The sequence below is a fragment of the Urocampus carinirostris genome, chromosome 4 (genome assembly GCF_059441175.1).
Source record: "Urocampus carinirostris isolate Australia breed hairy pipefish chromosome 4, RoL_Ucar_1.0, whole genome shotgun sequence".
In the NCBI taxonomy this organism is placed as follows: Eukaryota; Metazoa; Chordata; class Actinopteri; order Syngnathiformes; family Syngnathidae; genus Urocampus; species Urocampus carinirostris.
This window is the reverse complement of record NC_142352.1, coordinates 3,977,225-3,994,839: the sequence shown is the minus strand read 5'-3', so window position 1 is coordinate 3,994,839 and position 17,615 is coordinate 3,977,225. Positions and strand designations below refer to the sequence as shown.

At 39.8% G+C, this 17,615-nt stretch overlaps 1 protein-coding gene across 1 annotated transcript; it reads right to left on the bottom strand.

Annotated features, from left to right (window-relative positions):
- Positions 1-4,214: 4,214 nt before the first annotated feature.
- On the bottom strand, positions 4,215-15,780 carry LOC148366690 (ubiquitin-conjugating enzyme E2 Q2-like). Its single transcript, XM_088333489.1, has 13 exons — positions 15,080-15,780; positions 14,328-14,432; positions 13,596-13,718; positions 13,445-13,498; positions 13,211-13,351; positions 12,820-12,904; positions 11,718-11,778; positions 11,542-11,632; positions 11,415-11,473; positions 11,011-11,059; positions 10,719-10,814; positions 7,832-7,898; positions 4,215-6,078 (listed from the first exon to the last, which is right to left on the bottom strand). The coding sequence occupies exons 1-13, from the start codon at positions 15,236-15,238 to the stop codon at positions 6,047-6,049; spliced, it is 1,122 nt and encodes a 373-aa protein (XP_088189615.1). The 5' UTR covers positions 15,239-15,780; the 3' UTR covers positions 4,215-6,046.
- Positions 15,781-17,615: the final 1,835 nt, after the last annotated feature.

The window sequence follows — 17,615 nt, the reverse complement described above, 5'->3', positions numbered from 1 at the left end:
TAGTCGCCAACATGTGGACGTTATGAAAAACTGCATTTACTTTACGGTTGTTAACCTAGAAAGTTGAAAAAGCCATTTGTCTGGAGCCGCAAAAATGAAAAGCCTCATACAACCCTTATAAGGCAGGAAAAAACTACTGTATCTACTCATATTCATTGGAAAATATCAAGGATGTGTTCTGTTTGCCCTTTTACAGAAACCATCTATATTTTTCCATTATCAAACATTTTTGAAAAAGCTGCATGAGGCCCCAGAGCAAGTTAAGAAGAAGTAGTCAAGAAGTCCAATTTGTTGTCGAGAGAAAGCATCTTTCTCTTATTATAATAATTAAAAAATACCAGTAATACAATTTCATGGCTATAAAACCTTTACAGTGGCTACAGCTGCGACACATTTTTCTTTTAAAGCCTCAACAATAATGTCTTAAAATTGCAATATTATTTAGGGAAAAAAAAACAATTTATGCACCCAAAATCCTTTTTATGTTTTTTGGATCCAGCCATTTTATCTTGTCCCTAAGATAAAAGTTCCTGCCTACCCCGGTTGTGACAGGCTTTCTGGCTTCAGAGTTGTCCGACATTTCTTAATGATGTCCAGCTTTTCTTGAAAATCCCGTCTTGAAAATGGCTTTGACATTAAATCTGCAACAAAATCCAGTTATTATCCTCCTTCAGCTATTGTGTGCTGATTAAACCACTATTAAATCAACACAACAATATATTTGCTTGTGCAGCTCGCTAAAGATACAGCTTGCTAGCTCTGGCTAGTGCAATCTATCACTAGCCAATCCTTTTCTCCATCCTCTTCAAGTTTAACAGCGGTTGGCACCATGACTTTGGTGCATTACCGCCCCCTAGGCAATTATAGTTTGTGAAAACACTGAAGGCCCTGGTCTTCCATCCATCCATTATCTGCACCGCTTATCCTCAGTAGGGTCGCGGGGGGTGCTGGAGCCCATCCCAGCTGTCTTCGGACAGTGGGCAGGGGACATCCTGAACTGGTTGCCAGCCCGTCGCTAGGCTAATTGCTAATTGGTCTTGCTAATTTGAAATCTGATTAGTTAAAGCAGGGTTTGGGAACCTATGGCTAGCGAGCCAGATATGGTTCTATTTTGAAATACATCTGGCTTGGAGGTAAATTGTTCACTTCCAGAGTGATCAAGCTTGGGAATTTTTTTTAGTTCTAGCAAAAATCATTCTGACCTGGGGGAGTAAAATGTCTTTCTGGGAAAGCCAAGTCAAGTCATATTTAATTGTGACACCCTTAATCACAAAGAGTCTCAAAGGGCTGCGCAGAACACAGATTATTGCAAATCACAGACTATTATGCCACCATCCCCCGATCTCAAACCTACATGAGGTCAAATAATAAACAGATAGTCAACATAAAATATAGGTTATTTATATGCTGTAGAATAGAAGTGTGTTTTAAGCATAGATTTAAACATTTCTACTGAGGTTACAGATTGGATCTCAAGGGGAAGAGCATTCCACAGCACCGGGGCCCGAATGGAGAACGCTCTAGAACCTGCGGATCTCTTCTTGGCTCTTGGGATCATTAGTAGACCAGCATTTTCAGAGCGAAGGCTGTGGACCGGAACATAGAGGGAAATTAAATCTGAAAGATATGAGAGAGGAAAGCTGTTGAGTCAGCAAAACAAAAAATGTCAACTCAGCTTTTTGGGCAGTTTTCACATCCGTGGTAACCTACCTGACCCTGTGCAAAATATGATGTTGATATTCAATGTCATTCGGGCCTGGGAGAGTGGAATGTCTTTCTTGGGAAAAATATGCTGACAAAACCAATTTTTCACATGTAGGGTAACTGATATGAGATATCTACCCCCTACCCTTTTCTTGGGTGGACGTACAATCAAACAAACATATTTTGCTTGTGGGTTTTCCTATCAAAATTTGTAAAATAAACAACGTCTTTTTACTGAGGAATAGCAAACTCACAAATACAAACTTTAATAGACCACTGACCAGTGTCAAACAGTTGGTGCTTGAAGCAGTGCCAATCGGGACTTCCAGATGGACACTTTATCAAATAGATGAAGCACTACTTTCTTCTGGGCCCCTTGGGGCCCATAGATGTCACCGCAGTGTACCTATAACAAATGATGACCTCAAGATAGCACCCGGAGGGCTTCCGAGCCATAATAAAACACATTACAAAAGTTTTTAAAAAGTTCGATTTCTTTTGAGCGTTGTCACAGAGCGAGTGAAACATCAAGTGACCTAATACAGCAATAAGACATTTATTTACAAAGCAAACAAGTAAGGCTCAGTGCTATATTGCCATCTAGTGGCCTTTATTGAGAAACACCATAACTGTAAAGACCGATGTGACTTCTATCACAATTTAAATATGTGATTCCATGACACGACTGCCACTTTACAAATAATGACACAATATAAGATATGTATGGAATTCTTTTGGCAATAATTTAAATTTCTTCATGTATGCGGTAAGCAGCAGTCAGTTAAGCACTTGCAAAAGGAATTCGTGGTACCGTGCTGCCGCCAATAGGTTCTTTTAGAGTACTACATCACACATCCAGCTTATGTTAAACATGAAGCACAATTCGAGTACTGTTAAAGGGACAGTGTGTTTTATTTAGTCCATCCTATTGGTAAAATAAAACTTTTAACAGATGGACTGCCACATAAAAATGCATTTAAAATACTCGTAGGTTGAGAATTATTATAGTACATGACAAGAGCGCCACTGAGTGGGAGCTGACATCATAGTCAGCCTCATTGCTATAGCCAATGGGTCCCCCAAAAACATACTTTCCCCTTATTTTGTTCATGCTTTTTTTCTTTTTCATTTCCCCCTTTATCTTCTTTTCATTTTATCTTTAGTTGTTTTTCTCTTTCTTTGCGAAATGAGCCAAAAAACAGTGCGAGGAGGGAGCTGACATATTTGTCTGGAATCTTGCCACTCCCAAAAAACAAAACAAAAAAACTTAGAGGGTTAGGCTTCCGGTTTAGGGGGCCCGTGTATAGAGGGTTATGGGTTAGCATCAGAGGGTTAGGCTTCAGTTTAGGGTGGTAGTGTTAGAGGGTTATTGGTTAGCATTAGTGGATTAATGTTTAGAGAGTTAGGGTGTTAAAGCTAAAATGCTTGGGTTCGGGTTTAGAGGGTTAGGGTTAGAGGGTGGGGCTTCAGGTTTAGGGGGCTAGTGTTAGAGGGTTATGGGTTAGATAGATAGATACTTTATTCATCCCCGAAGGGAAATTCACATTTCCAGCAGCATCCCTGAGCTGAGAACAGTACAATAATAAAGCCAAAAGAATACAATATACAAATACCCAGTGTGACGTGCAAATGCCCACTGTAGCGTGTTATATAGAGTAACTAAATAGTGCTACACAGAATACATATTGCAGTAAGATTCGGTAATATCCAATGTAGGTGGTGTGGTTTAATGTGGGCCTTTACTCTGCCGGGTGGAGTTAAAGAGCCTCATGGCATGAGGAAGAAAAGATCTCTTCAGTCTGTCTGTAGTACAAGACAGTGACAGCAGTCTGTCGCTGAAACTGCTCTTCTGTCTGGAGATAATGCTGTGTAGTGGATGCGATGGATTGTCCATGATTGACCTCAGCTTTTTCAGTGCTCGTCTCTCAGCTACTGTTGTTAGGCTGTCCAGCTCTTTGCCCACAACAGAGCTCGCTTTCCTAGCCAGTTTGTTGAGACGAGAGGCATCCTTCTTCTTGACGCTGCCGCATAGAAGAGGGCTCTTGCCACTACTGTCTCATTGAATATTTTCAGGAGCTTTTTGCAGATGTTGAAGGAGAGTGTTAGGGGATAGAGGGTTAGGGTGTTAAAGCTAAATGCTTAGGTTTGGGTTTAAGTTTAGAGAGTTAGGGTAAGAGGGTTAGGCTTCAGGTTGTGTTAAAGTCTGTGCAAAAAGACATTTAAAGAACGTAATGTGGTCACTGAGTCTCCATAGTTTGTATTCATCCTTGTGCATTGTAGCATCTTTTTTTGTCGCAGAAATCTAAAATCAAATCAAGTTTATTTGTATTTGCACAGACCACCGATTATTGCAAACCACTGACTATTATGACACCATCCCCTGATCTTTAACCTACATGAGGGCAAGGAAAAACTCAAAAACCTCAACATGAGGAAAATGCAGAAACCTTACTGTCATCTAAAGCCATATTTTCTAGTGAAATTCAAACAAAACAAATGAAAGAAAGGGGTGTTTCATAAAATTCTTTATTCATAAACTTGATGCAAGTTTAAAAATTACTTTACATGGTCAAATTCACCCTTGCAACCGGGGTAACAACAACATAATCTGAACCAAATTCAATTCATGCTAACCAGTGCATTACTTATAAAAAAAGCCTGGGTGGGCCGTGGGAGGGACACTCACATTTAAATGAATGCAATTGGTCGCGAGGTCAGATAAGCGGGATCATGGGAAATGCCGCTTACAGTGCGCATCAGACTCGGAGTTATACATAAAAGTTTAAAATATTGGATTTCATAACTATATAATCGTATCCCACACTTGGGCACAAAAACCACGCAATTTATGCTGTTGTTTTCAAACGTGTGGTTAAAAAGTAACAACCTTGGTCCAGTAGGAAAATAGCATTTTATGTTGAGCTTTACTTTGAAATTGTGGAGAATATTCAACTAGGGCCAGCTTTACCTGTCCGCGGTTTTCTTGCTTTGCTTTTCTGGTAACCAAGGGGTTGAGATCTGCCCGATTGCGCAGCGATGATCAGAATGCGGCTATTGACGATCCTTAGCTATGTATTCCTGAGTTTTCACTCGCCACAGGATGCCGCCATGAACACAAACGTTCACCTGGTGACAACACTAGGATGTCTGTGGTTATTTGAGGAGAAGGACAAAATAAAAGTGCAAACGCACCCTTGCGATGAAGCTTCCTCCGCTGCCTTCGAGAATATCGGACTTTAAATCGAATCCGGTGACCCCGTGCACACGCGTTAAATGGAATGATCGAGGAACAGGACAGCAATCCTGTGAGGTGCGAGGTTGGTTGTCGCCTATTGCTGTGAAAGAAATGGAGACACCGTCCAGGACAACTAACAAGGATTGTCGTGGCGGTTTGGGCGAAATCGGATGGCCGATTACATGACGTTTTGATGCATAGCCTGACTTGAGGTTCGTCCGGTTAGAGGAATGACAAAAAAATAAATATGGAAGTAAAACGGCAAAACCCTTCGATAAACAACTTTGATAAAACGGGAAAAAATGGGTCTCTTTTACACAGCCAGCAAGGCTGTAATCTTGGACTTTAGGGGGAAGTATCAGACTCATGGATCCAAGACTTTGGGACAGATACTTTAGCTCGCAGGTATTCTGTGTAAAAGAGTCTATGACCTGGACTACAAATTAATATCAAAAATGGGAAAAAAATGCAGTAGTCATTTGTCTTACATAAGAATATGGCGTACTTTAGGTTCCTTTTTCAAGAGTATCTGTGTCGCAACTTAATCACTCCAAGAGGGAAGCTGCTGTTGATAGTCACGGTCCCAAGTGGGCCAAGATGGGCTTTACATCATAAACATCCTCTTGAAGAAATACAAATGTACATGTTTCCGCTGTGGCCTTAATTTGATTATATTACAATAGGAGTTAATAGTTGGTTCCGTTTGTATTTTTTGCAGAATTCTCACCTGACGGTGACAAAGGTGTCCATGTTCACTTCACCTGTGGCCTTCAGTCTTTCAAAAAACGTCCAAATAAAGCTGGATGCTCTGTTGAGATGTTCTAAAACTTGATCTTAGGTTCCAAACAAGTTCTGCAGCCAAACAGGCCTGGTCCCGTTACAGAATGTCTTAGTCAAGCAGTTCCGACAGGAGATAAATACGTGACAGGACCATCCCCGTCAAAAGGAGGGGAATTTTAGATTTCCTGGTGTGCTTGTTTCTGGTTTCTTGCTCATTGGATAAGGAATTGTGGCCAAGAGTTCACAAAACTGTTTGCTCAACAAACAATCAAAATAGGTTGGTTGCATGGAAAATAAATCTAGAGCAGGAAGAAAGGGAAGAACACTTTAGCCGTCTTCCTTTGGGGGTGTGTACCATCCTGAAGGCAGAAAATAAGCAATAAGGAGAGTATTTAGCATGTTTTACTCACAATAGAGCAAAATAATCATATGATGCAACAAAAATGTTTCTATTTTGTATACTGTATTTATTTGTACATAACACGCACTTTGTTTACTGAATAAGTCAAAGTTCAGTTGTGCATTATACACGAGGTCTTATGGTAGTATACTCAGGTTATGTACACCATTTTCATAGCCAAATTCAAGCACTGCTTAAAGACTTTCAAAGCCAAATTTTCCAATTTCTCCAGTACCATTGAAATAAGAGATCCAATATAAATCTTGTATTTTGCAGAGCCAGAAAATCTTACTTGTGCATTGATCAAGATATGATGTGAAGATATGAAGCTTACATTTTTCAGTAGCAGGAAGTTCTTTCCATAACAATTTACCACTAGGAAACAAACACTACCTTCATTTTTTGGATAGCCCATAATTGATACTTAATCCTTGCACTCATACACATTTTATAGTGCCCTGTTTGAGTGTAGCATGCACCTGTCCTCTTGGCCGCAACCTGTAGCGGCCGATGATGCTCCATAGGACAATGTGATACAAACTAATGGCAGCTATTTACAAAGGAAGAAGAAATGCAATGGAAAAGCGAAGCCTCAAGAGAGTAGCGTCAGCTTCATTTTTAAGCAGAATTGTTGAGAAACATGGTAACAATTTCAAGCATTTGCCAGCAATTCACTTAAAATTCAAGCACTTTTTGATTCTTGAAAACACAATGTATAAAATTAAGCATTTACAAAGATTTTAGGCACCCATACGAACCCTGTATACTAACAAATTTCCAAAATGATCGATCGGTCAAAAATATCACTGACCAACATTGCTAAGCATGAAATGACACCACAATCTCTGGACCCAGAAGACACCTACGGTTTATTTTTGTTAGTTATTTTTGCAAGTTAAGCATTGCTGTTTATGGCAGTCACAAATCCAGCGTTATCACGTTTCAATTCACTCTTGTTCAAATTTTGATGATATATAGGTACTTGCTAGATGGTGACTCAGGTTGCAAAGAGGAAACGGTCTGCATCATTTTTACCAAATGTCCCTGAACGCATCACTAGTGCCCAACAGTACTGCCCTCACTAAACTGCAGGCTCACAGCCAGAACTTCTTTTTGGTTGCACTACACAATACAGCGATACCTAGTGATCAAATGAAGCACACTGTACCTTTAATTTGAACTTGTTAGTTGTCAGCTCACTTAAATTAAAACACAGGTTTAACAACAAAGACACAGAAAGTTTGACTTTAAAAAACATTATACCATGTTTAGGAATAAAATTGCACTGCTCGGTAATTTTTTCGTGTAAGCACTCCTGATTTAAAAAGAAACAGGAGGTTGTAACACGAGGGCACATTACATTGGTATGGTCTACGTCAAAGCTTTATTTAGCAAGAAATACAATCCAAAGCAGGAAAATAGTTTTACACTGAACAGAAACTCATATGTTAGTAGGTAAAAGTAGAAGAGTCAGTATTGGGTTGTGTTATCTATATATGATTTTAAGCATACACGTGTTTTGGCTTTTTTATGTTTGAAGCTGGACTCTAGTTGTTTTGTTCTTTGACTTCTGTGCTCTGACTTAACGGAGGCGGCCACATAGAACAACTTTATTAAAATTATTTCAGAAACAGGAACCATAGAAGAGTGCTGTTTTTGAGATGTTTAGTAAATGTCAACCAATGTTATTAAGAGAAAAAAGATCGACGAACCATTCTTTTCGTGGATCTGGACCAGGGACTTGTAGGACTGCTGTGCTCTGGCAAGATTGTACTGATTCTGCAAGGAGACATCCACCAAGTTCAACTTTCCAGATAACAAAATGATTTATTTGAAAAGAGGTGTCATCCTATTTCTGAATTCATTGTTTCTGAGCAAACAAAGAAACTTCGTAAAGTGGAAACACCTCTTTATACGAGCACATCTAAACATGAAAATTTCGATATACAAGAGTTATTTGCTGCAAAATTATTGCTCGCTGTGTGAAGGAAAATCCCTGAGGCTACCACTAGAGACCGGTCACCGTTCGTGACTGCTCACTGCCAGCATCAGCTGTTTTCCACTTTGCCCATTCAAGCTACTACAGTTAAAAAAAGTGCTTCAATTATTTTCAAGTGTAAGTTCATTTAAAGATACATTAGCTTTAAAGTGTACAGTAAGAGCATGCACCTCATCAATAGTCTCTCAATCTCATTACATGTCGACATCAGCTAATTGCTCCCCATAATAACACAACATCTTGTTACTTACAACAAGACTTTCTATGTAGTACACTGCGATAATACTAGGAATCTACGACGATATGGAATAGAGCTAAAATGGGCAAAACGAGATCTCTTTTTTTAACTCCCCGTATAAAAGTTGTGATACAGCATACGCAATTTGAAATGATCAAAAAACGTACACAGTACGACGAAAATGTAAAAGTTGACAGGTATGCGATCACCGTCACGAGCATTTCGAGCTACAAACACGAACCTGGAACAATTTAATTTAGTATAGAGAGGTAACACTATACATGCAACAAGCTTGATTTCATTGATACAAAAATATTTATGACATGATGAATTTTCTAACCAGTCATCACCGTGTTAAAAACGGCACTATGCAAAAAATTATTCATAAATAAGCGGTATATTTTTTCATATTTTTATGAATTACCAGGTAACGGTTTGATTAAATATTATGCCTTTCCAGAATGTATTTGTATCCTAAAGGGTTTTTGAACTGAATAATGAGATTCTGCTATCACCCAATTTTATATATAAATATACATTATATATGTGTGTGTGTGTGTGTCTATTCATCATTTAAATGCTTTTTATTCTACATGTTATATTTGGTATTTTTGTATTCTATAGCTCTTATTTTATTCTTAACATGTAAAATTTCCCTATCATTTTATATATCTGTAGTGGTCAAATGTTTACATACACTTGTGAAGAACAATGTCATGGCTCTCTTGAGTTTCCAGTCATTTCTACAACTCTGATTTTTCTCTGAGAGATTGGAACAGATTTTTTTGAGTTTGAGTTTTTTGTGACAACGAACTTTTACGAGGTTTGGTTCTTTTATGACGTAATTATAGTTATATTCATATCATAGTTGTGTCAGTGAAATGAGCTTCATAGCATGGCCTCCTAACTTATTGTGAGTGTTTATGAGTGACTACATCTGGTGACTTCTGAGACCCTTTAGACTGGGCTCATTGAATGCTACAGTTGGAAAGTCAAAGGAGCTCAGCATGGATCTGAAAAAGCAAATCATTGACTTGCACAAGTCAGGAAAGTCATTTGGAGCCATTTCAAAGGAGCTGCAGGTCCCAATAACAACAGTGCCAACAGTTGGTTAAGTATAAAGTGCATGGCACCGTTTTATCACTGCCACGATCAAGAAGAAAACGCAAGCTGCTGCTGAGAGAAAATTGGTCAGGAGGGTGAAGATTTAACAGAGAATCACCAAATAGCAGATCTTCCAAGAATTAGACGCTGCTGGGACACAGGTGTCAGTGTCCACAGACAAGCGTGTTTTGCATCTTCATGGACTGAGAGGCTGCCGTCCAAGAAGGAAGCCTTTGCTCCAAAAACGGCACCTTAAGGCTCGAATGAAGTTTGCCGCTGATCACATGGACAAGGATAAGACCTTCTGGAGGAAAGTTCTGTAGTCAGACGAAACAAAAATCTAGCTATTTGGCCACAATACCAAGCAACATGTTTGGAGGAGAAAAGGTGATGCCTTCAACCCCAAGTACACCATGTCTACCATCAAGCACATTGATGGCAGTATTATGCTGTATTATTGCCTCAAATTGAACTGGTACTTTATAGAGAGTAAATGGGAAGAAGGATTACCTTCAAATTCTTCAAGATAACGTAAAGTCAGCAGCCCGAAGATTGGGTCTTGGGTGCAGTCGGGTGTTCCAACAGGACAACGACCCCAAACACACATCAAAAGTGGTAATGGAATGGCTAAATCAGGCTATAATTAAGGTTTGAGAATGGCCTTCCTAAAGTCCCGACTTAAACCCCACTGAGAACTTGTGAACAATGCTGAAGAAACAAGTCCATGTCAGACAGCCATCAAATTTAACTGAACTGCACCAATTCTGTCAAGAGGAGTTGCCAAAGATTCAACCAGAAGCTTTCTAGATGCTTGCGGATGGCTACCATAACTTCCTTATTGAAGTGAAAATAGCCAAGGGACATGTAACCAAATATTGGCTCTGCTGTATGTATATTTTTGACCCAGCAGATTTGATCACTTTATCTGGTAACCCATAATAAAGTCATAAAAGAACCAAACCTCATGATTTGTTTTTATGACAGAGAACTATCTTTTCCAATTACGTAAGTGTGTCATTAGCTGAAAAATATGAGTTGTAGAAATAAGTGGAAACTTAAGAGAGCCATGACATTATGGAATTCACAAGTGTATGTAAACCTTTGATCACAACTGTTTTTTATTTACACACACACACACATTATATATATATATATATATATATATATATATATATATATATATCGTCCGACAAAACGCAGACTAAATTGTAAATCAACATACTTTCGGTAACGGACCATCACTTTTAAGCTTACTTACTTTATTGGCTCCAAACTGCACTCTGGCTTTTCCCTTGACTAAAGTAGCATTGATCTGCATAATCACAGACTCAATTGAATAGGCACTGCTCCAACCCTGTAACAATAGCAATAATACGTATAAGTTATAAAACATTGAGGGATTCAACGACACAGATAAAATAAAATGAATGAACCAAGAAAAACAAATAAGAAAAGAACATTTAAAGGCATTCTGTGGAGTGCTTTGAATTATTTTATTTAACAGCGTAATTTCAACTTTGGATAAGTTGTGAAGGAAAAAATATAATCACCTGTTTGGTGAGAAGCTCCATGCACAGGGCACCTCCTCCAAGAACGTATCTCAAGGGAAGAAAACAAAGCAAGTGTTAAAACCTTCTTTATGTCTCTCTTTGACAACCCGTTTTTACTACTATAAATTAGACAAACGGGTGAGGTTGAACACAACCCTTTTTTATGTTTTACATTGATGTAAATGGACATTTCTGATTACTTTTTATAAGAAGTAGCTATTATAGAGTAATTAACATTTGCTGGTATACTTTATAAAATGAACTACAAAATGTTTTACCTATTATGGTAAACAGGATATGACACCAAAATAAAAAAACAAAACATGTTCTATATAATTGATCATGAGGAAAGCAAGGTAGCATTTATTGACCAACATATAAACAATACATTTTGAGAAACTCACCCCCCTGACAGGACAGGCGATACAACCCGCACAAATGGAGGATCAAACGGGAAATTGTCCTGAAGAAAGAAAAACGGCAAAGTTTGGCTTCTCTCCCCTTGTAATCATCTTCCATAAACGGACTTACTTTGTAGGAGAAGTTGAGTAAAATGTAGTCCATTCCTTCCTTTTCCTTTAAGACTTGTAAATCGCTGTGTAAAGGGCTGTCAGGATCCACGCTATGGTTGAACACGACATGACACGTTACGACAACATTTAGTGTATTCCTAAACAAAGGCAAATCTTATTTCTATTTTGACTCACGTTCGTAGTTTGACATGCCACTCATACAAGCTGTCGTTGACCAGCTCCACAGAATAGATGCCTGACGTGCAAAATAAAGGAAAGACAAACACTCATTGATAATAATTATGTCTTAACTCATTGGATGTATGACTTAACTGTGTAGTTATGTTGTCTATTTTCCAACTAAAAAGCACATTTATGTATATATCACCGAGTCACTTAAAATGATAAACAACATGTTGTATGGTAGTTTGTTAAAAGCAAGGAAAACCTAAATGTTTAAAAGTGGATGCTGCTGTCTAAAATGCTCTAGTTTGCAGGTAGGTTGCATCATTTGAGGTGTCTTTAAATACTATTGAAAGTTACACATTATGCATATATTAACAATGCCCAACTGATTTCAAGGGGCCTATAGGCTTTTAATCTTACATTAATCAAAGCTGTTTGAGGCGGAACACATTAGGCAGGGGGAATTGAAGACGGGGGGAGTGTGGAGAATGATGTCATGCTCGTCCCTACATTTTTTGTTGTTGTTTTGTTTTGATTTGATTTGTTAGTGTAGATTACTACAATGCATAGAGAAATATATGACCAACTTTCAACAATCATGGAAAATGGTGAAAGTAAGAAGAGGCCTGCTTTAAGTACATTAGCAAGTGTCTTAACACTTTTGACTGCACCCAAAAAAATGAGTGATTCCATAACAAGAATAGCAAATACTTTATTTTTGGGGGGAAAATATCAAATAAATGGCCATACTTAATTTCAATTGAAATTGTAACTCTGTATCAATCCTGCTAGTAGCTCAAAAGTAACCATAAACAATCCAAAATTTCTTCAGTGTGGCCCTTCACTAATTCACCAGATCAATGCGCGTTTGGTTAGGTAATCCAGTCTCCCGTTAGACTCATTACTACACAAATCCCTCGTATAGAATCATATTTTTGCTTTCAGATTTCTGTCCAACATCCCAGTTTTTTGTAATCTCCCATTGGTCTCGAGTCTGTAAACATGGGCGTAAATGCATGCGCATTACGAACGCACCGACAGAGACGCAATAATGACACAAGCCAGGTCAAAATTCTCAACAGTTCCTTTAAATGATGCAGAGGGAGCCTACCTGTTTTGTAACTCTGAGACCTGTAGATCTCTCGGAGTTCCTTCATCAGGCGGTCCGACGCTTGCACAGAACCAGACACAGCCCCCTGCAATCAAAATGATGAAATTAGTTGAGGTAGGGTAGGAAGACACCAAATCACAAAGCGTTAACCTGTTTCAGATCAGAACCATCACATACAAGAAGCATTTTAACAGCGCTATGTGTAGAAAAGTAATCAAAAGGGAATTGAGTTTTGCATTTACCCATCTTATTTTGCAAAACAGTGATTTGTGATATGCGACATGAGACACCATTTAATTACATGTGAACACACACACAATATTTATTTGGGCAGACGGAAGAGTAAAAGGGCAAATTAATGCCAGCTCCACAATTAACACATCCAACTCACGTTTAAATGGTCCTGCCTTTGGTTCTTCCTTATCTTCTCCAAGACGGCCAGGTTCTCCTTCTCGATTCCGTCATCTTCTGACTTCTTTCCTTCCACGGGCTCTTCTTCTTTCATTTCATAGTGGTCAAGGTCCTCAATGTCCTGTTGGAAACCACAGTTCAGATGTGATTAAATCTTAAGTTATGTTAAGTGCCCGCATTTCTCCTTTCATCTGTTAAACAGGAAGTGTTCTACCTCTCCCATTTCTTCCTCCTCCTCTTCTTCTGATGTGACCTCTTCTGTCCCATGCTACACACAATCATACATGTCATTAAAACTCCAAATCTGCTTTTTAGGTGATCAAAATAAATTTCAAAAAAGTGAAATAAAGTAGTGTCAGTCGCACCTTACGGTCCTGGGCAACAGGGCCGGCGGGCAGCGGCTGATCCAGCATCTCCACATCTGGATGCTGAGGAAGGTTGTACAGCCGGCAGAGGTCACAGATAAGCTTCTTTAACTGCTGTAGCAGCTGGAGAAAAGAAAAGGCAAATTGACATTAAAAAATGTTGAATGTGACAGACACAACTGTTTTGTGGTTGTGGCATGGGCTTCTCAAACTGTTGACCCCAAAAAACGTTACCCTGATAGCACTGGTGTACGAATTGAATTCATGTACCATTAGTAGTTCAAAATAAATAACATTATTTTCAAAGAAAGATCAGACACAAAACTACAAGTAGGTCATAGAAAGCAGATACAACCAAAGTATTGTAATATTACATAAGAAAAACGAATTTGTAGCTTCACTAGCTACCTAAAGTTATTTTCCTTATTTAAGTATACTTGTATTAATGTATACACAAAATACAGATATTATTTTGAGAAATACACTTTCACACGATTAAGATTGTCAATGTCTAAAACGCTTTATCATAAAGAAGTGGTCGGGGCTGTTGATAAATTTGCACGAGCCTGCACAAAGAAATAGAAGAAAAAAATACATCACAATTATCACAATTTTGAAAGAAGATTTTTAAAACTTGATTCATCCACCAATGTTTAAGAATACAAGTCCAGCTGCTCATCGCAGCCATGTAAAAGAGTAAGTAGACTTAAAAAAGGATCGTCCACAACATACCAAGGTGCTGCCTTTTCGGACATCCTCCAGACGCTCCAACACTTGTGTCAAGCTGGGGTCATCAGAGTCCACAAACCAAATCGGCGGAGTAGATGGGTAGGACTCCTGAACAAGCACAAAATGATTAGTTGAGCTGTAGAATCCATCCCATCATTTGTGTGTTTATTTGCTTAAATCTACGACGTATCACACTGCATCTCATATATACATGTTTAGACCAATATCACAGATTTTAATCAGAATTACTATAAAACTTGTTTTCAACGTAGGTTATGTTGGTGATTTTTGTACGTTTCTTTAATATGCACTAATTGAGTGGTATCGTGTATGAAAATTTCCTAGAGGTTCCAACATATGATTGCTTCCCTTTCACCATTGATCAATGCCAACTACTACAATGGCAGGGCCTTTATTTTGGAAAGTGGCGATTGCTTTCACTATGATATGAATAGCAGCACTTTCCAGTTTCTACTTTTGTGTTGAGTTATCAAACGTAGTTACCTTCTACAGAAGATCGTTCCCTCCAATTTTTATCTAATACGAATATAGTTAGGACGAGATCACTGCCGTGGATTTGAGTGTGAACTAGATTTTACATTACAACATATATATAAATGCACCTCTCAATAATCTCGATTTTCCCAAGTGTGTCATTAGCACACCGCGTTAGCATTGCTGCACGATGAGTAGAATTCCCGGCTAACTTTAGCTTGGCTGCTAATAAACACGTCAATCGGCACTACCATACAAACCGTTATGTTACAGTGGATAATCAGCAGCTTCTCTCCGGTCACATTGAACTGACAACTCAGCTCGTCGGGTTTCCAGTCGATAATGCGAAATCTCTCGTGGTTCGGGTCAAAAATGGACTCCAAAAACTTCAGTTCGGCCTTCAGCCCCGACACCGACATCTTCCACGCATCTCCGGCCGGGCCGCTCGGGGAGGAGGGAGGGGGGAGAAGAAGCCTGGGCTTTAGCTTGGGAGTTAGCTTAAACCACAAGCGTAAACAAAAAAACTCAAAGACTGAATAAATATCCGGGTAGGAAGTCAGAGTTTCACCCTGACAGTTTATCGTTCGGGCTCCCCTCTGTGAGTCCTACCGACACGGCACCCCACCGCGGTAAAGCGTCCCGTTCGAATGAATCTCAATTGAATACGTTTTTACCGATGTAGCGGCTAACGCTAGCACGTTAGCATGCTAGTGCGTTGTTGTTGTCTTTCCGTCTATTGTTGTGACAACTGTCTCAAAAGACAGCGAAGCAGCGTCAGGTCATCTTGTCCGATCACTGTCACAGCACAGACCCCCTATTATTCATCCAAGTGGGGGGCTAGCGCACTGTTGGCCCTGCTACCCCGCTGCGGGTGCAAATAATCCGCCGGAGGAGGGACAGTGCTTTTCATCCCGGTTCATCTACTTGTGTATTTGGCCTCTCTGTTGGGGTTTAAAGATGGCGTCCCGTGATGTCGCTGTTCCCGCAGAATCCCACAATCTACCGCGCCCTCTCGCGGTTAAAGTGTATTTATTTGACTTTATATTAATAAAATACAATTATGGTTGTTGTATTTGAATTAACAAGTTTTAAACATTTGGACTATTTACAAGTATCATTAAAGGTGGGTGAAAATAACGCCCAACTAAGTTCAAAGAGCCCTTGTGCTTTATTTTCTACCGGGCCTATCTTCTCTCACTTGAAGCAAAGCTGTTTGGGGCAGAACACATTTGCATGGAGGAATGGGGGTTGGGGTGCTGAAGAGAGACATCTATTTCGTCCCTGTAGGTTTTTAGTTATGTTTTTTTTGACAGTGTAGCATAGGTATGCCAAACATACAGCCTGCAGGCTGGACCTAGCCTGTCGAATGATTTAATCCGATCCGCCATCATTTTCTGTTTATGCCAACAAGAAGCGAGCCTCGAGGTCATTCATAGGAACTGTTATGATTTTTAAAATAAATACAAACTAAATCCTGGCTGTGAGAGTAGTAAATGACATGCTCTCATCTTTACTTGGCCAATCTGAGTAGTACGATCTGATGTAGTAGTTTAATCTCTTTGCCCATGCACTTGTTGAATTTATTTTATACTCATTTCAGACCAGTATGACAAGTATGGCAAAAAATATATTTTTTCATGGCTCCCAATTGACATGAACATTATTTTTTTCCACATTGTTTGTTATGCATGTACCCATTCATCTTCACTAGGGTCACAGGGGTGCTGGAGCCCAACCCAGCTATCTTCGGCCTTCACTTGCTCATTCACCTGGACAATTGGGACCGGCCAATTAACCTGACCTGAATGTTTTTGGAACGCGGGAGAAAAGCAGAGTGCCCGGAGGAAACCCACGCAGGCACAGGGAGAACATACAAACTCCATGGGGGTGGCTTGGGAAGCTGGAATTGAACCCTGAACCTCTGCACCGTGAGCTGCATGCTAACCACCGCCGTACCGCCTGAAAATACATATATAACTGGTAGCCCACTTCGCTAATAAAAAATAAGTAGCTCTGTGCCCCTTCAATTTAAACATTGCATCATTAACAAACTTACAGAGGTTGCAAAAATGACACAAGCCAGAAGATGGCGGCAGTGAGTAAAACATTTCAAATTTCGTAGAGCTCCTTTAAGTACTATTGAGACCTTCAACGTTTAGTGGATGTGTCACGGTTGTCATGGCGCCCAATTGGCCGCGCCCTTGTGGCGCCAGCTGCGGCTCGTTGACAGATTGGCTTCCCTCTTATTTAAGCTCAGTGCTCTCACTCACCCTTTGTCAGTCCGTCAACGAACCTCTGCCAGAAGTTGTAGGTGGTGTATGAGTCAGATCAGGAGGCCTATCCTGCTACTAGTGACCACGGAAACCAGTGATGTTTCAGATGGAGCAATCTCCTTCCCAAAACTGACCTGGAGAGGGATGGGCACCGTCAGGCAGTGCTTGCTCAAGACACACAACGGGAATTGGTGCCCCTGGTTAAGGGATCTGTGAACTGTGATTACTTTCCATCCATCCATGTCACGGTTGCCATGGCGCCCAATTGGCCCCGCTCGTGTGGCGCCAGCTGCGGCTCGTCAACAGATTGGCTTTCTGTCTATTTAAGCTCAGCGCTGTCACGCTTCCCTTGTCAGCCCGTCAATGAACTTCTGCCCCGCAAGACGTGGATTTCAACTCGGCCCTGTTCCCGTTGGTATTTCCTGCCCAAGTATTGTTCCCGTTTAATTTCGGTTTCCATTTTTGTTTCCGTCTATTTTTGTCCTGTTTATTATTTTCTCCAGTTTTCGTTCTCGTCTAGTTT